Genomic DNA, 19,671 nt, shown 5'->3' on the forward strand with positions numbered 1-19,671 from the left:
GTGCTGTTGTCAGAAGGTGGGTGAATGAATGCTGGGCTGCATAATACTGGTCTCTGGAAACAAAATATCCAAGGTAATTTTCCTGTCTGCTGGACCACTGCAGGATGCCATTTGGCATTTTTTCTGGTGTGGTTTTCTGAGCTGAGATAATGTGACCTTGCTTCCCTACTAATATTTCTTACTCAGCTGGAAGCTGAAATGGTGTCCTATGATTCATTTAGTTTAAGCCAAGTTTTCTTGTCACTGTTCGTGAGGACATCCCTTGGCCAATATGATGATGGTGTGAACCCTAGTTTTACTTTCCGATTGAATGAACTGCACAGCAAATAAACTCTGAGCTGTTTCCAGGCCTGGTTTATTCTGGTCCATCATTCAGAGGCACCTATCCAGTCTGGCTTCTTATTTCCAGGGGAGTCAGGTCTTAGTTCTCATTGTCCAGGGAATCCTTAGAGTGGTATTGGCAGAAAAGGCACAAGCCATGCCAGTAGCTGCCAATATTTTTCCTTGTCTGAGAATTAACTTGGAGAAACTTGAAAGGTGTTGGGCTGGACAGAGAAGTTGTGGCAAGATTTAACCAATGCTGACCTACCTGTGTTTGCCTTTGCCTACCAGCCTTCCCCGGGTCCCGCACTCCCCTGTAGCTTTGTTCTGTTGGCCTCTGCTCTTTCTTGTATGGCATCTCAATCCTTTTTCTTGTCTCTCAGTCTGTCATTTAATCTTCTTCACCCTATTCTTTCATTTAATCTTCTTCACGCTACTAATTTTCTTCCCCCCTCATGGAAGGCTGGAAGCAGCTGTATCTGGATCAGTGGATCCCAGGAGTCAGCCTGTGTTGTAGTTAAAGGAGAAAAGAACCATGTAGTGTGTTTTCCATGAAGCTAATGTCTACTAAAAACTCGTTAGTTTAGAGATTGTTCTTTAAAACGTCATTGTGTAATGAAATGAAGGGTTTTTATTTGTTTATTTTCCCACATGTTGTCACTTGGCAAAATAGAAAGCTGACAGCTTTTGTAATATACCAGAGGCCTGGTGCACGAAATTCGTGCACTCGCGGGGGGGCTGGTGGTGGTGGTGTCCCTCAGGCAGCCTGCACCCTCTGGCAGTCCAGGAACCCTCGGGGGATGTCCGACTGACAGCTTAGGCCTGCTCCCCCTTAGCACTGCCACTGAGGCGGGAGAGGCTCTGCCCCCGCCACCGCCGCTGCGCTCGCCAGCCATGAGCCCAGCTTCTGGCTGAGCGGTGCTCCCCCTGTGGGAGCGCACTGACCACCAGGAGGCAGCTCCTGCATTGAGCAGGATTGGGTCAAAACCGGCTCTCTGACATACCCTGAGGGGTCCCGGATTGTGAGAGGGTGCAGGCCAGGCTGAGGGACCCCACTGGTTCACAATCAAGGCTAGGAAGGGATGCGGGAGTTTGGCCAGCTGGGGAGGGACCTTGGGAGGGACCATGGGAGGGCTCCAGGGCATGTCTGGCCTGTCTTCTCAGTCCCAATTGGCCGGACCCCAGCAGCAAGCTAACCTATCGATCAGAGCATCTGCCCCTTGGTGGTCAGTGCATGTCATAGCGACTGATCGACCAGTTGACTGTCTGCCCCCTGGTGGTCAGTGCATGTCATAGCAAGCAGTTGAGTGACCTTAGCATATCATTAGCATATTACGCTTTGATTGGTTGAGCGGATGACCAGACAACCGGACACTTAGCATACTAGGCTTTTATTATATAGGATTCTGCACCCCCAACCCCTGCCAGCTTTTAAAAAATATTTCTGCTGGTCATAAGACCAAAATTTTGCCTAAAAACTGATTTTTTGAATATTTTTTCCTAAGGAGTAATTTTTTTTTCAACATAATTTACAGAGAAGCAACTATGTACTCAACTACAGGTTTGGTGCTGGGGTGGGGTGTGTGGGGACTGCAATAGAAGAATTAAACTTGTCATCCTTGCTTTTCAGGGATTTATAGTGAGTGACACACATCAGCTCATATCCCAGAGCCTGGCCTTGCTCGTGTTGGTATCTCTTACCCTTTTTAGGACACTGCTGGTTTTCTTAGAGCTATAACACTCAGATTTTTAGGCAAACAAAAGCTTAATTTTCTTGCTTTCTAACAAAAATACTATTATTTGAGAGACTGGCTGATGCTTTCCAGTGTGACCTGCCATCTTTAGAGGCATAGGTAGGTATTTTATGTCATTTTCCAGTGGGATGGTTACTAATTTCTAATATCCATTCAATTTTAGAACTTACAGTAATCTCATGAGGGAAAATAAAGGGCCTACAGGCCAGCATACTTGATGGTTTTCCCCAAATCAACACAAAATGAGCCAATGATAGAGTTGGGATTCAAAGCCCCAGTGGACCCTCTACTAGTAATGTACAAACATTTTATTAAATGTAGTTTTTAAGCAAAATAATATTCAGGGCTAAAAAAAATTGGAACTTAAGTAGCCACAAATAATAATGTAATGCGCTACAACACAGACTAGATTAGTGCACTTAGTCTATAGGGTATAATTGATGTTCTGGAAAAAAATGATTTGTTAGGGGTTTGTCCATCTTAATACCTGTGCTTTGGGATAATTTAAGTATTAAAACTCCAAAGAGAAACAACACATTAAGCACCCAGTCAGTCACCAGTGACTGACACTATCCGTCTGGAAGACAAAACAGGCTGGGCGCTTAACATGTTAAAGCCCATTCTATGAGTTGAAATGGGACACATTCTACTCTTAGAAAATCAAGGTCTTATCTAGAAACTCAGAGTCCTGAATTAGATAGTTTTTCGTTTACAAAACTATTATTTTTCTTTCAAACATCCTGCTTATTTAATAGAGCGAACAGAATGAGGATAGCATGATGAGGTAGAGCTAAGCACAGGAATCCTTCCCAGGTTGAAATCATTTGTTTTTGGTTATAGTGTGTTGTGGTGGTATTGTTTTTGTGTAAGTACTGCTAGCACTACATTAAGACCTGAATCTTATCAACAGAGGCTACTTGAAGTGATAGCTTGTTCTTTTACATTGAGTTTCTCCTTTGGGTATTACAGAACCATCCCACGCAGAGGAAACTGGGATGGGCTGAGTCAGGTGTGACATCCTTCAGTTAGAACTGGCTGCAAAGCATGCTGGGACATAAGCAACTCCAGCTCCTAAGGAGAGATTGAGGCAGGAGGCAAATGAGGACGTCAGAGAGCTGAGGGTCAGGGAAAAGCTATTATCCCTGGGAAAGGTGGAGCTAAGCAGGCCAGCAAGGCAGTATTTCGAGTGGGTCAAGGCCCTAGGGATTAGCGAAATATTTCCCAAAGTGCAAACCTTGGACTTCCTGCACCTAAAGGACCCTGCCCCACACCACAGAGTCCCAGTCCCTGGGGTGATTCCTGGCTGGGAGTGCACATCTTTAACAAACTCCTCAGTGGCTTATATGTGTTTTTAAATATCCAAACCACGGCAGCAGGGGTCTTGAATTTGGTTATTCAGGAGAGCCTCCCAAGTATTGCCTAAAGGGTCCGGAAAACAAACTGATACACAGTGGCAGTGTCTTTATTGGTTGCCTCCTGTCCTACTCATTGTGCTGGGTCCAGCAGTGAACAATGGAGGCATGGTTCCAGCCCTTCTGGAGCTGGAAAGAGCCAATAAACAAGTAGGCAAATAAAAGTGACTTATTATAGTGAACATTAGGGAGGAAATAAACAAGGCAGTAACAAAGAAATTGGGGGCCCTGTTTAGATAAGGTAATCAGCACTGGCTCTAGAATTTGATGGAAATTTGACTGGGAAGCAGTGACAGCTGAATTGGGCCTGGAGAGGTGGGGGCAGGGAGGAGGTTGAAAGGAAGGGTGTGTGCGTGTGTGTGTGTGTGTGTGTGTGTGTGTGTGTGTGAGTGTGTGTGTGTGTTGGGGGGGGGGAGTATGCACAGAAAACATAAAAACTCAGGGAAGAAAAGTGGTAAATAGACATGGAGATATTCAGGGACCAAGTTGTATTCCCAAATTTGAGCAGATTTCCTATTTGAGTTTGCTTCCTATCACCATAGAGAATCTATATACGGTTCTTGGATAGATACAGGGATGGGAGAGGGCCACTAAACCTCTTCATAGAAAGGAATAGTTGACCCTGCTTTGCAACTGGTGAATTGCAGACCAGGGCACCCGAAAATAGCATTTAACCATCAGCCTGTGTGGGTGCTCTCCATTCCAACCCAATTAAAGTGGGACCTGGTAATTGTAGAGGAGAGAAAATGAGTGGAGTATTTTCTAAAACAAGCAGCATGTTTTCCATTATGTAAAAGAGAAAAAGTAGCTTTTAGAAAACCACCTTGGTTATTTGGACTGCTCTCTGGCTTCTTTCGTAACCAGATGGGAACGTTGGAGAAGCAGAGATACTTGTTGCTCTTTAGACTAGGATCCATCAACCTTTGCTCAATTTCCCTGCAGATCCTAGAAACCCATTCAGGGAGACATTGGCGCTAAACCTGGAAAAGCAGTAGCAGGCTGGCCCCCAGGGATGGGCTGGCGATAGCCTCACGGGGAGTGGAGGTCCTAGGAAGAGAAGGGCTAGAATGAGGTAGCATTAGGACCACAGGGATTTACTTCCCATTGTTTTTCTGTAGGGGGAAACCATATTCATGAAAAGTCGCTAAGTCAGGCATGATCTTGGAGCTGCTTACTCGTCTTTCCCTGGGTTTATCGTGTTTTTTTTTTTTCTGCATAGCCCTATGACACTAATAACTGTCCTTATCATTTGATTTGTTTGGTTGTGTATCAACTGTCTCCCCACTAGACTGTAAGTCCCACAAGGAAGGGGCTGACATCATTTCATACTCCACAGCCTAGTGCAGCTCTCTGTATTTTGGAAGCTGCCAGAGCCAGGGAGCGGTGTGCTGGTATGACATCTGCAGGGGGCAGGTCCCTTGCCTGCATGATACACAGTGCCCATGGGCCTTCTCACCGGTGGCTCTTTGTGGTTCAGCCCTGATGACATGACTTCCTTACCCATTAGCAGGACATGTATGTGACAGTGGCATGGATTGCTCATATGTAAAGGGCCCTGTCCTGGGATCCTGGGTCATCAGGAGAGATATCCCTTTATGACCCCATCCCATACAGAGTGTTCGAGTCCCACCCTTTGTCTGTGTGCTGAGAAACATCAGGCTGTTCTCAGGTCATAGGTCATAGGTGTGGTGAAGGAGATCATCAGTAACAGGAGGTCTGCAGAGTTTCTTCCATTCTGCCGTCTTGTCCTCAATTTATCACAGTTAATGTTTAGCCTTCTATGTGGAGTCTTCTTGTCCCTTGAGACCCTCATCTTCTCTCTCCTGTTCTAGTTGACTTTTTTCCCCTTCCCCATTCTTTTAAGCTTACTACTATTTAGTATCTCAGGAATAAACCAGGTAGGTAAACATTCCTTTGAAGCTTAGAGTCTTATTTCTGCTTCCATATGAGTAGGGGGGGGGGGGGGGGGGAGGCGGGGGAGGAGGAGGAGGAAGATGGGTGATAACAGCCCCATTACTACTTTTAGCCATCATGGGTCTCCACATTATTTCTTACTCTCTGTGGGAGTTTAGAGTCTTCTGAATGTGAGCTGACATACTGCTATGCAGTGAATTATTTGCTGTTTGTTTATGTTGCATGAATAGTTGGTTCAGTTCCACAAACACTGCCTAAGCACTGATTCCATGCCAGATTCTGTGCTCCATCTTCAGGATAGGTGCACGTTTGTCTTTCTCTCCTTTAAAGCTGGAAGGATATTTAGAAGGCACCTAATCTCGGCTCCTTACTAGACAGATGCAGAAAGTGAGGCCCTAGGAGGTAAAGGGATGAGTCAAGGCCTTAGAGTTGGAGCAGAGCTTGGCTCTGCCCAGCACTTCTGGGGTTTGGAGATATGTATAATAACCACCATGTCCAGTACTTGAGAGTTTGACAAGCGCTGGTGGTGTGCAAAGTGTTCTCCATGCTTGCCCTCATTTAATTATTAGAGCAGGTGCTGTTGTCACTATTGTTATTACATCTTTTTACAGATGAAGAAATAAGGCTTAGAATAGCCAAGATGCTTTCCCACAGTCAGATGCATAGTATGTAGGAGAACTGACAGGGCCTCTGGCTCTGTGTGAAGGTCATGTCCTCTTCTGCTTTGTATACAGGAGCAACTGGAGCTTATGAGAGGCGGCTCAGTTGGTGCAGTTTGTTCCACATCCTCCCTCTAATTGTAGGGAGGGACTGGTCTTTCTCCTTCCTTCCTTCCTTCCTTCCTTCCTTCCTTCCTTCCTTCCTTCCTTCCTTCTTTCCTTCCTTCCTTCCTTCCTTCCTTCCTTCCTTCCTTCCTTCCTTCCTTCCTTCCATATATATATATATATATATATATAAATTTACCATTTTAACTTTTTTTAAAATATGATTTTTATTAATTTTAGAGAGAGGAAGGGAGAGAAACATATAAACATCAATAATGAGAGAGAATCATCTATTGGCTGCCTCCTGCATGCTCCCTACTAGGGATCCAGCCCACAAACTGGGCATGTGCTCCAACTGGGAATTGAACTATGACCTGGTTCATAGGTTGATGCTCAACTACTGAGCAACACCCATCAGGCCCATTTTAACTATTTTAAGTATATAGTTCAGTAGTCTTAAGTAATTCATCTTGTTGTGTACCCATCACCACCATCTATGTCCAGAATTTTATTATTCTTTCCAATCTGAAACTGTATGCTACCTTGTCATTGTGCCCTAATATGGCCTTTCTTCTGTGCCTGTGCTTCCCTGGTGTCTCTGTCTCTCTGTCTTTCTGTCTCTGTCTCTCTCTCCAGTCATACTGAACCCTTAGGACCTCATTCTACCTTAGTTCCCTCTTTAAAGGCCCCATCTACAGATGCAGTCACTTGGGGTTTAGAGCTTCAGCATATGAACTTAGGAGAGACATAACTCAGTCTATAATATATCTCTTGGCTATTGTGAATAATGTTGCTATAAATAGGGGTGTACACATTCTGTTTGAGTCTCTGCTTTTAATACTTTTGGGGTATATAGCCAGCAGTGGAATTGCTGGATCATGTAATAATTCTATTTTTAATTTTTTGAGGAACCACTATACTGTGGGGTTTTTTTCTTCTGTATCAGCTACACGATTTTACATTCTCATGGCATTATTTCTTAATTTTCTGAATAGTTTTGCTCTGTTTTTAGAGGTCACTCTGATATCCAAGGTCCTCCAGTAGAGAGCTAGCTAACCTGGAACTGTTTTTTGTTTTGTTTTTTGCCTCCCAGATGTTTGGTTACTAAATCTTTCCAGAAACTTGGTGCCCTTGCTCCTGCTGTACGTCCTGTCAGCAACCTTGGGCTCTTGCTTCCATACTTAGCTGCTGGGAAAACATCCCAGAAAGGAGGGGGAAGCAGTGAAAAATGGCCTGGTCTCAGTTAGACGCTTTATCCGAGCTGTGGGCCTTCAGGCAGCAGCCCCTGAGCACAGAGGGGGTTTGTACCAGGTCTCGCCCCATCTCTGAGCATGCAGAGAGGGGGCCCTGAGCTTGCTCGGGCACCTGCCACCTTCAAAATGGCCAAGAGACAATAGATTAAGATGTTCCTCAATAAGCAGCTTTAACACTGCTGTAGGTTCATATTGACTCACAGTAATAGAAGGAATTAGGGTGTGTGGGGGGGGAGTGGGTGTTGTATGGAGGGAGGGCTTGGGGGTGTGAGAAGATGTTGGGGGTAGGTGTTTATGTGATGCAAAATATGAGGGTGTGTATGGGGGGAAAGGATGTGTGATGTGTGTATGAAATAGGGTGTGAAAGTGGGGATTAGGGATGAGGGTGTGTGGTAGGTAGTGTGTGTATAAGGTAAGGTGTATGTGTGTGGAATAGGGGACAGAAGGGATGACTGTGAGAAGGAATGAGTATGTATATGGAGTGGATGTGAGGTATTTGGGGGTTAAAAAATTTGGTTGAGTAGGCAGATGGAGGTAAAGGTATGTATAGGCTGGGGATGGGGATGTGCAGGAATAGGGTATTGAGGTGAAGCAGATGTGAGGGTGTGCGGGGAATAGGGTATGTAGATGGTGGGGTGTGAGTCGGAGTGTGTGTGTGTGCTGGAGGGTCATAGTAAAGAAAGGACCAGTGGCTCCACTCCAGGTAGCTGCTCCTGCCAGGAGCCTGGTGGGTGGAGGAGCTGCTGAGGCCTGCAGAGCTTCCCAGCTGCGGGGGAGTGGTGCCTTGCTGGGGACTCAGGCGTGACTCACTTTCACCTGGTTGGAATTAATTTGCTGGGCATCTGCATCATGGCAGGATATGTGCGTCAGTCTGTATGACTTTGTTCTTTTTAAGAACCAAGGGAGAGCTTGTGCTGGGAGCTATGAAAGATAAATTGCTTCTCCTTGGCCCACACTAAATGACCAAGATCATTTTCCTCACTCCACCTATTCTGTTCTTGATCAAAGGCCACTGCAAACATTCCAAGTGAGAGAAGTAACTTCAGGAGACACGCACACACACGCACGCGCGCGCACACACACACACATACACACACACTCACAAGCACACAACTCCCACATACAAATGTAGATAAGGGAGCCCCAAAGCAGCTCCCAGATGCCAGGTGGCCTCTGCAGCAGTAACTCTTTGTGCACTGCGGTCTGCTGCAGTCTTTGCGGTGTAGGGATGCTGGCTTTTGTGAATGGTAGCCTGGGAGGGGCCAATGTCATCTGCTCCTGATGTCAGCACAATGAATGAAACACTTGCAGAACGTAAAGCCTCCAGCACCCGGGAAGCAGACACCTTCTCAGATTGGTTTTCTGGCTGCAGCGTCTCTTGCTGACGAAATCACTAGTCCCATGTGTCCCTGATAACCCACGTACGTTAGGTTTTAAATGAGGCAGAAACTGAGGCTGCATGAGGACTAATGCAAGCTGATTCTGGCACAACCACCTCTGCCTGAAGCAGCTGTGCCCACAACCCTCTTCCTGGCACGCACTGGAGAAGGCTGTTTGCAAGATCTGCAGACCCACTGTTGTGCGTTAGCCATCTACTTAGCTAGCCCGATGTTCTGCTTTTGCTGGCAGAATTCCTTGCTGAAGCTCCAAGCCCTCGAAACTGATCTGTGCTCTGCGTTTTTGACAAACCAGGAAGAAGCTGTTCAGGTGCATGGAATCAAGGACCCAGCCCCAGCGTCCACCCAGAGTGTGCCTGCCGAAGGGGCTGATGCTGCAGGTAAGAGGCTGGGCGGGGGGAGGTCCTCATTTGTACTCTCAGAATAGTTTAGCTTTTGCTGCTTCATCCTAAACCACTGTGGGAAAGGGTACCTGGTGCAACATGAAAGCTGAAGAGGTGCTTGGGTTACCCCCAGGGGAGCTGAGAGGGAGCAGGAGGAATTAAGATGTGTTCTGACATAGAACCTTCTCTTCAGCTGGGGGCCAACAGTCAGAGTCAGACTTACAGAAATGAGGAGGGGGGGAGGGGTCAGGGGAAAAGTACCCATCACAACTCCTAGACTTCATTTTCCTGTGTGGTATCCTGAGGCAAACAAGTCCTTATTTTATATTGCTGGACTTAGATAATCTTGCTTGCAACTCGTGAGTTTTGAGACTCATGACATTTTTGAGGTGTTGAGGGATGGGAGAATTTCAACATTGCTGTTTCCTTTCTTCTATATTGCTCGTAAGATGGTCTGTAACACAGGGAAAGTGGAGGAGAGTGGTATACTCATTCTGATCCCATATTGTCTTGTTCTGTCTCGTTTCTTTAGCATTAATTTCTGTGTTGAGAAGTTAGTTCCTCTAGTTTTAATCTAGGGGATGGTAGGGTGGCTAACAAGCAGGAGACAAATTAATACTCCCAGGAAGACATAGGAGAGAAACACTAACTTATTTGAGTAGAAATGAGAGCACAAATGGGTCAGGTATGCAGACTGGTGTCTGGATCGATGGTAGAAATAGGTGAGCTTGCTTCATGAGCTGACCCCTATCTCCAGGAATTGCAGGAAGAGATTTACAAAGTGATCTATTTTAGTACCATTACTGATAGTACATTTAAGACGTTACTGTTGAAAACAGACCCATGTGGTATAAGCAGGCAAAATACTCTTCTCCAGTTTTGGAATGTTTATTAGTAACAGTGGTTAATAGCTATTGATTGGTAGCTACTGTTATTACTGAAGACTTTCTATGATCCAGGCACTGGTCTGAGCATTTTGTCTCTATTATGTTAAATTCCCAAACTGACCTGTGAAATAAAACTATTCAGTACAGTAAGGACACTGAGGCCTAAGATAATCCTGCTAGCAAGTAGTGTTTTCCCCACGGATGCAGGTGGCCAGCTGGCTGTCCTTGTTGCCTGGTGAGGCTCCCCTGCTCTGTTGGCCATTGTGTTTGGATGAGATGCAAGTAAAATTGGGCAGGAGCCAGTGTCAACCCAATTAGGGATTTTATTCAGATTATTAGACAATGCCCTTCTTCTTTCACCAACCCCAACAAACAGCATTCAAAACTGTAGAGAAGACTCACGCCAAATACAAATTAACTTTTGAATTACCTGATGATGTTCTATATTGTGCACAAGTGTCTGGGAAAGAGTGTTTAATAAGATATGGATATATGTATTTTTAATTTTTATTATGGAGAGTATTATGGATGTCCCCTTCCCCCCATTATATGTATATTTTTAATCATGAGTTTTTTGTGTGTATAGGTTTGTTATTTTTTCAAAAGGTCAAGAATAGTTTTGCATTTTCTCATTCTAGATGGACTGGAGTTTGTACAAGCTTATTAACACTCCTTGTCGAAGGGGAATACATGCTGAGTTTACATCAGAATTGCTCATACAAAGGAGCTGTCAATATATTCCATGTTAAGTGTTAAATGGGAGATACAGGCAGAAGGCTCCTCACAGATAAGGCCTGTGGGTTGGATGTTGGATTTTCCAAAATATAGGTGAATCTGGGAAGTCTGAGTCCTTCTAAGAGAGTCTATGAAAAAGATTTCCTCTCTCTCTCTCTCTCTCTCTCTCTCTCTCTCTCTCTCTCTCTCTCTCTCTCTCTCTCTCTCTGCAGTAGGCAGCAACAGCTCTTGCATGTTTTCAAAGATAAAGCCCATCCTGATGTTTCTCATCTTTGTTGAGCTTATTGGTAAGGAGTCTCCATTAACTAACATGACTGTATGGGAGTTGATGTGGGGAAAGTGAAGAAACTCCAGCCCCTATATTGGACCATGCAATACTTTGACACATTGTTTTTCTCTAATTTTAAAGTAAAACCCTTTGATATAAAATGAGTGACAGGAGTTTGGAAGAGACTTTTAAGTTATGGGGTGGTTTGGTCTTTTTTGGTTTCCAAGACACACTTATAGGAAGGCCATACATTTTATAATCCTTTTTTCAAAAGGAAAAAAAAAATTTTCCCATAGTAGATCAGCATTTCTTAATTTGGGGCTGTGAATGGATATCAGGAGTGATCTCTGAAACTTTAGTTGTTTGTATGTGTATATAAATTCCCGATTGAGAGTTTGATTGCATAAAATTAGCACAGATGGCCATAAGTCTATAAAAGATTATAGTGACTTAAAAATTTCTCTAAAAGTCTAGCATCTAGCCCTGAGATTTATGTGTATATGAATATTCAATTGATAATTGTTAATATCAATAATTAGTGACAAAGACAAAATCCAAGTGATATTTACAGGAATACCTTGTTATAAATATACTATCAATTAACCATTAAAAACAAACATTCATAAATATAAATTGATATTACTTAAGTAGATTTCAAACTTACTTTAGACTTAATTAGGGCATGACTTAAGTGGGCATCTGAAATGATGGTCTGAGCAAAGTATAGTAGTCTCTATGTCTTGAGATCAAAATATTGACTTTTAATTGGATTTATAGGTTGCAAAGGTCAGTCCCCCTTAGTAAATTACCTGAAATAGTCCCTGTTCTAGAAATCCAACTAAACACAGCACTTGCAGTCAGAGCACAGTCCTGGCAGCCCTGGGAGGCACTGGGTTCTGGATAGTGTTCCTGAACCTCCCTGCACATCATGATGACCGGGAGGCTTTTCAAATATGGGCTCCTCAGTACTCATCTCTGGACAGTCCTGGACTCTTTACATTTCATAAACTTACTCCCTAATATTGGGAACCACTCTTCAACTGACAGTGTTTTGAATTATGAGAGAGAAGGGCAGGTTCTCTCAGGGTTTCTTTGCCTCTGCCTCACCTCAGTGTCATCCATGTCGTCAACGGGAAGAGGCTTACAGACCACAGGACATATAACTCAGGGTCTGTGTCCAGTCAGCTTAGTCCATTTACATCAGAAGGAGAAAGGTGCTTAGGCACCCAAGTCTACAGGCCAGAAATTGGTGGGATGGGGACCTGGACAAGGGATGGGGACAGACCCAGATTTGAGGGGTGTAGAGGCCCTTAAGGAAAAGTGATAGAGAGGGAACCAGCTACAAGGCATCTTTGGAACTGTCCTTAGTGTAACCAAATGTCTTCTTTGCCCAGGACCGTTTTTTGTTTGTTTGTTTTAGCACTAAAAGTTCTACATGCTGGGAAATCCTCAGTCCCAGGCAATCCAGGACAGCTAGCCACCCCACTTGTAGGTTGAAAATAACATACAACACTTGGGCTAAAAATCCCTCTAACTGAATGAATAGCCTCTTAGAGCTGAAACAAATGTTTCCTCTGTGGCATTATTAAGCATCTATTTTGATGTTGTGAACGAAAAATGGAATGAGGTTGTCTTTTTAACTGCTTGTCACTTTCAAAGTATGCATGAGGATTGTTTGATGTTTCACATGACTAAGCAGAGTAACCCTGGTTCTGTCTGACCACAGATGATTGATGGCACAGATTTTGTAGCAAAAACTGTCACAAGATAACTGAAGACTTATTACTAGAAATAATTAGAAATACCTGATTAATTCTTTTATTATAAAATCTTGATTTTTTTCAAGTGGAACTTTTCATTTAGGCAAGAGCCTTGTTGCTGATGTTGATCATTAGAGAACACTAACGTAGTCTGTCAATTTAGAGTCTATAATTATTCCCATAAAGGATCCTGCGTGATCCATAGGTATCTTCCTAATGTTGAAGTTGAGGTGAAACAGAGTCAAAGAGGTCCTTCTCTTTCACATTTTAAGACACTGGCCACTTGACCATAAGTTCCCAATTACTTGGGAGTACATATTAAACTTACAAATGTCTGAGCTCACCATCTTAAACTACAAAATTAAAATATAAAGATGAGGCCTGAAAATCTCTAGGTTTGAAGAGCTCCCCTGGTGAATCTTCGGTGCAGGGAGATTCAGGAGCACTTTCTAGAACATGGTGCTCCTCTAAGGGTGCCGTGAATGTGCTCTGGCTGCAGGTGTAGTTTATAATTGGATTTCTGGAACTGGAGCATCTCAGGCACCCCAATAGATGAGGCTGATCATCCCCATAGTTTGATGTTTTATTGGGTCTGGCAGCAGCCTCAGACAGTCTTAGAAAGTCAAGAGGTGGTTTCTATTACTTTAACCTCAGAATTGCACAGAATTCCAAATATCTTTGAGAAACTTTATTCATTATGGGTGTGTGTGTGTGTGTGTGTGTGTGTGTGTGTGTGTGTGTGTTATTTCTAAATCTTTCTTGAGCCTTTTTGTACTTTCAGTGTGTACTACTGGTTGCTTTAACTAAAATAATGGCTTCTATGTGGAAAGTAGTATTTCCTCTTGATGTCCTAAAGTGGTTCCTTTAAAAGAAGTGATTTTCAAAACATTGACCAGAGCTGATTTCCTCTCCACACCCTTGGGGATATTTGACAATCTTTACATGTACTTTTGGTGTCACAGTTGGAGGGTGAGTGCTATTGGCATCTAGTGGGTGGAGGTCTGGGATGCTACTGAACATCCTGCAAGGCACAGGACCTCCTCACCACTCCCACTGCTCCAGCAGAGAACTGTCTGGCCCAAAATGTCAATAGTTTCAAGGTTTAGAAACTACTTTAAAAGATTTTAAATTAACATCAGCATTAGCTAACAATTTCTGAGAGCAGGTGCCATTATTATCCCCAGATGCAAGATGAGCAAGTAAACTTGAAGAGTTAATGCAACTTGCTGCCAAGTTGTGGGGTTTGGGAGGAAAGGCAATGAACAGGGGCTTCCTGACCTGCATAGTGTATTCCAGATGGAATGAAATAGAATCTTATTTGTGCATATGGGTACAGGTGTTATACTTTTACTATTGGGGGAAATTGGGCAAAGTTTACAAGGGATTTATTTCTTACAACTTTATGTGAAACTACAATGATCTCCATAAAAAATGAATGAATACCTAAAAACATATTGGCTTGGGGTGTTTTATAAAATAATTACAAAGTAATTATGTTTGTTGTATTGTTTTTAAAACTCTTGATTTTCACTATTTTCTTGACCTTTTTGTCATTTCTGTGTATTCCATAAGATCTCCAAAAAAAATCCCATTACCTATCAGACTAATAGTTTAGTGCTTACTATTCTATTTTTATTTGTTTTAATTCTTTTTTTTTGCACTTATTTTTAAAGAGTAGATGGATTTGTTTTCTGCAGCTGTGTTGCCTACTGGCCCACAGTGAAGGTCATCTGTACTGTTAAGCCTCCTCATGGTTTGTGGGCTTTTTCTGTGGTTGCTTAGCATTCTACTCTTTGAAAAATATCAACATCATCTGCAGACTCAAACTCATGGCTCAACTTCCTCTTTCATGTCATTTCTGAAATGTAAAAATAAGATTATTCCAGGATCCATTTGCAAGTGTTAGTACTGACCTGTTCATCATAAAGATACTAATTCATCCCTGTGCTTTGCTGCATATTGTTAAGTAGATTTTGTATCCATTGCAGAACATTTAATCCAATCATCATTTGGTTTTGTTTTTAAACGTCTGATATGAAAAACTGCCATAGATTTCTTGAAAGCCCAAGTAAGTTATATTTTTTGGTTCTGCCTTGTTCAGAAACAGATCTTTGCAGAATTTGATGTGCAAGTTGGGTGATCTTGGACAGGTTATTTGATCTCTCTCTGCTTCAGTTTCCTTTTCTTTAAAATGGGAAAAGGATAGTATCTACTTCTTAGGACTGTTGTGGGAATGATGTAGCTAAATGCGTATGAGGCTCTTAGCATATCCCCCATGGTAAATGCTCAATAAATGTCAGCTTTCATTATTTTAAAAGCTGGGCATTTTTGCAATATTCAGAGCTTAGGTTGCCTTTCCTCCAGTTGATACTGCTTACATTTGTCTTTAAATATCTACTCTATCATAATTTCCAACTACTTTCAAGGTGTCTATACACTATTAATACTCTTCATTCCCTAGGTCCCCTCCAGAGTTTGCATATGATTGACATTACACTGTCTTCCTTAAGCAAAAGGTATTTCTAACAGCAATAATCTATACAGGTGATGGCTGAATAATTACCTCTATTACAGTTGAAAATACATGTATTACCATAAAATCTATCCTGTGATAAAACTATGACATAACTTGGCTGGAAAGATCTTTACTGTTAATAATTTTTTTCTCTGATGCTTCATAGTCTCTGAAAGAGGGAGCTTCATATTAACCACTTGTTTTCCAAACAAAATATTTTTAAATGATTTCAAAATTCATAGATGACAGTATAATTCTCTGAGGCTGTTTCTGTAATTGCCTTGGAGGGAAAGAGAATATCAGTTCTACAGCTGAAACTTCTAGGTGATTATTTAAATTTTTTTTAATTCGGGTTTTAAGGCAGGCCAAGGACTGTGGTAACACACATTTTTCAATTTTCCTCACTACAACCCTTTAAAAAGGAGGATTCTGAGTGACAAGGCTTGCCTGGCCCAGGACATAACAACAGTGAGCAAGTGGCATGTCAGCCCAAGCATAACAAACAGGCTTATAGTCATTTCTTTTAAATTAATAGATTTTATTTTTAAGATCAGTTTTATGATTTTTAAAAATTGAGCAGACAGTACAGAGAATTCTCACATACCCAATTTCCCTGCACATAATTTCCCATATATTAGAGCCATTTTAAACCTTCCTTGCTGGTCATTCTTCCTTCCCACGCTTATGAAGAGTACAATCTGGGTGTGACCAGATGGCAAGGCTAGATGCTCGGTGTCTGACACTCCTCTGGCCATGCCCCCAGCCCCGCCCTGCTGGTCCACAGTGGACAACCTCTCCTGTCTCTTCCAGTTCCCCAAGAATCTTACTTTTCTTTGGCTCTGTCTGTGTGGGGTGGGGATTCATTTTTTTTTTTTTTTTTTTTTTTTTTTTTACTGCTTTCGTCTAACTGGTGTGGGAGCCTAGTATAGATACAGCCCCCATGGAAAGTTAGAATTTCCTTCAGTAGTCTTCCTGTTTGTTTTGTATATTTAAGTTTCCTTCTGCAAAGTACATCAGCTCATAAATGAAAACTTTCTTTTGAAAATGGCTCTTGTTGTCTTAAAAGCACATTTTTATTAGTTGAAACCACTGAGGTGATCAGTGTGCTTGTATCAACTAGAAGACCTGGGGAGTCCTTTAGGCTGAACAATGACCAGCATCACAACACCCAGCTTTCTGTTCCCCAAGAGGGCGTGTCCGAATCTCGGGCACTGTCAGTGGTGATGCGAACTCTTTCCCTGGCCACTCAGCTCAGGCAGAGCTCTGTAATCTGAGCATGTGGCTCCGCTTTTGTGAAACAGGAAGCAAAAAAGATGTTTTCAGAGTTCAGACACTGTTCATTGGCCACTTCCCTTGCTTATTTCTCAGCCATTCTTTGACAGTGTGCATAGAGGCAGAGGAATAAGTCTTGACTAGTCAGAGGAAACTGAAAAGATTCATCTAGTAGCTTGGTAGGTTTGTCTACAAGATTGTTTCTTCTTTTCCTCCCCAAGTTGGGCATTTGGTTTGGTGCGGTATAGAAACTGCCACTAAAAGTATGAATTATCCCTGCCTGAGATGTTCTACAGAAAAATGCAAAGGATGGATTTCTTCCAATGCCGCTGGGACAGGAGTGGTCCCACCTGCCCTCAGCGTGAGTCATGTTTCCGCAGCCCGCAGTACGGTTCTGATTTAGGGTAGAAGTCACGAACAGCTGAAGACCTCCGTCTTCTACAGGCCGGAAGTCAGTTCCACTGCACGTTTCCTCAGAGCAGACTCAGCTTTGTCACCCTGCCTCGCCTTTCTTCCGGCCATCCCCACCACCATGGTGTCTCTGCTCTCTTCCTTGTTCTCCCTGCACAGCTTTCTGGCTGATGCTCTTCCTCACCCACTCCCTGGCCTCTTTGCCTTCCTCTGTCTCCATGCCATCCAGGGGTCTTTACTGCCTCCATCCTTTTCCTTTGGGATTTTCCTATGCTAAACTGATTATGGTGTGAAATTTAAGCATAGTTAATTATTGAATTGTATCTAGATACTTAGTTATTGAATATCGTTATCATTCTGCAAAACTTGTGTGAGTTCAAACTGTTGACACCTCCCAAAATGATATTGTAAACAATATGCTATGCAAATAACAATGTGATTTTCCTTTGTTTGGGCCTTTGGAGGTCATTTATTCCTTATTTTTATCACTGAGGCAATGAAAATACAAAAAAAAAAATACCACCACTTTAAAAGTCTTTTATGAAAGTGTATATAAGTTATTACTGGATTTTGAAAGTAATCAGTTACAATATGCCCTCAAGGTTTATGTATTTATGGACTTCTGCGATTTAAATGTTATGTTTACTTGGTAAAAAGTATATGTTAGGTGTAATAGCAGTGACTCAAGAAAAAAAAATTCCAAAATTATCCTCCTATAATTCTCTAGGAAACAGGAATGATTGGATTAAACTTAACTTCAGAACTACTCAAAAAAACAAAACCTGGATCTGTGTTTACTGATGGAAATTTAATTACAAGATTGTAACCAAAAATGCAGAGGCAAGGAATAAGTAAATCTGAGCCAAAGCTTCTTGGCCCATTCAATTTTCTGGTTTTTAGGAAGGATTTTGGAATTTCTCATTGCTCAACTAACCCAGTACCCTAATCTATTGCCTGTTCATTTTAATTGAAATCAGTACATTGGCTTCTTCAAAATGAAAACGAGGCTCACAGCCTCACCCCACTCTAGAAGTGGGTTTTGGGGAAGCGTGTTCTGACCCTGAACCCAGTAAGGCTCTGTCTCCTGTGCTCCATACCCACACATATCCAGGGCCTACTGGGCACCTCCAACTGGTTAACCCCAAATGCTTCTTAACTCAAAGCATCCAGAAATGAACTCATCTCTCCCTCCCTGGCAGGCTCTCTTCCCGAGTTCTCTAACTATATAAAGGATACCACCAGTGAGTACAAAAGAACAATGAACATTTATTGATGGATTAATTATGCCCCCTGTCCTTAGGCACTGTCCTAAGCACTTGAGATGCCCTTTTTTTAATCCTCCCAACAATTTATGAGGTAGATATTGTTGTCATTCTCACCTTAAACAGGAGTTGGCATATAGTAGATGGCCAATAAGCATTTGTTGAATGAATTCCCATTATACAGATGGGAAAACTGTGTTTGAAAAAGATTGAGTAATGTGTACACGTATGGCAAAACTGGGGTTTGAATCTAGGTGTTTCTGAGTGCATAGCCTATGCTTATCCATGGTGGAAAACTGCCTCTTGGGATCTACCTGCAGGGTGCCTGTTGTAAAGCCCAGCCCTGCTTTCAGGGTGGCAAACTTCCCAGGCCTCTAGCTCCATGATGTTTTTGGGGGCCATCCACAGAAGCTGGCACACAGGAACCTGCTTGAAGTGCCGACCTCCCACCACTCTACTTGGTCAGCCTCACTAACCTGGAACCCCTCTTCATCTGTCCATCCTAACCTTGGAGATAGCACTTCTCCTCTCTGTGGCCTCTGAGCAAAAGAGCTCATCAGTTTCCCCAGGGTTACTTATTGGGGTGACTTCAGGCTTAACTGTGTTCTCTCTAATGACCCTGTATTTAACCCCTACTGCCTTTAGGCACTCAAATTCAGCATCTCCCAAACCAAACCTCTTGTTTCCATCAGATGTTTTGGGTTACTTTGTGTTTTGTCTTGGTGGCGCTCTTGGTGTGAGGCTGACTGGGAACTCTGATGCTGGATCCTCATTAGAGTCATGCTTTGGGCTCATTTGGCTTTTAAAACCAGCAAAGGCTGGTGTTTGACATTTTGGAAAGTACCTGAATGTTACCTGTGAGCCCACCACAATGAGCAAACCCAAGAGTACAAATTAACAAATCCGTAAGACAATGACTAATTTATTACTCAGATCTCAACAATCCATCTCAAGTGGTTGCAGATAGAGGTTTACTTAAATTTTGAAAGGCTTTAAAAATTTACATTAGAAAGAGATATTTTTAAGTATTACTAACTCATTTAACAGCTGTAATACAGCATCTGCTTCTGCCTGGGGTTGCCGCCAGATCAGAAGTGGTCTCTTGGCCTTCACACACTAATGATAATTACTTCTCTTCTCTATGTTCCCAGTGGCTCAGTGAGTGGGCTGCCAGACACACTCTTTGGCTCCCAGGGTTAGAGGTGTGGAGTCTTCTACCATGGGCACTAGTCAAACCCTCCCTGAATGAACTTAACACAGTCACACCACCTTCCCTATTGCATTTAGAATGGAGATCGTATTACTACCAGTCTCATGTGGTTGTTATGAAAATTAAATACATGCAAAAACTCTTATGACAAGT

General features: G+C 42.7%; 1 protein-coding gene across 10 annotated transcripts in view; it reads left to right on the forward strand.

Annotated features, from left to right (window-relative positions):
* FAM13C (family with sequence similarity 13 member C) overlaps positions 1 to 19,671 on the forward strand; it is a 277,891-nt gene that overhangs the window by 232,839 nt on the left and 25,381 nt on the right. For all 10 annotated transcript variants that reach the window (XR_013814709.1, XM_079793129.1, XM_079793128.1 and 7 more), the window contains one exon: positions 9,111 to 9,195. Coding sequence is in view for 9 of the 10 variants with exons in the window: in XM_079793129.1 (XP_079649255.1) it covers positions 9,111 to 9,195 (85 nt within the window). In the remaining variant the exon portion in view is untranslated. The remainder of the gene's footprint in view (positions 1 to 9,110; positions 9,196 to 19,671) is intronic.

This window comes from Cnephaeus nilssonii (genome assembly GCF_951640355.1).
Source record: "Cnephaeus nilssonii genome assembly, chromosome: 16".
NCBI classification, from domain to species: Eukaryota; Metazoa; Chordata; class Mammalia; order Chiroptera; family Vespertilionidae; genus Cnephaeus; species Cnephaeus nilssonii.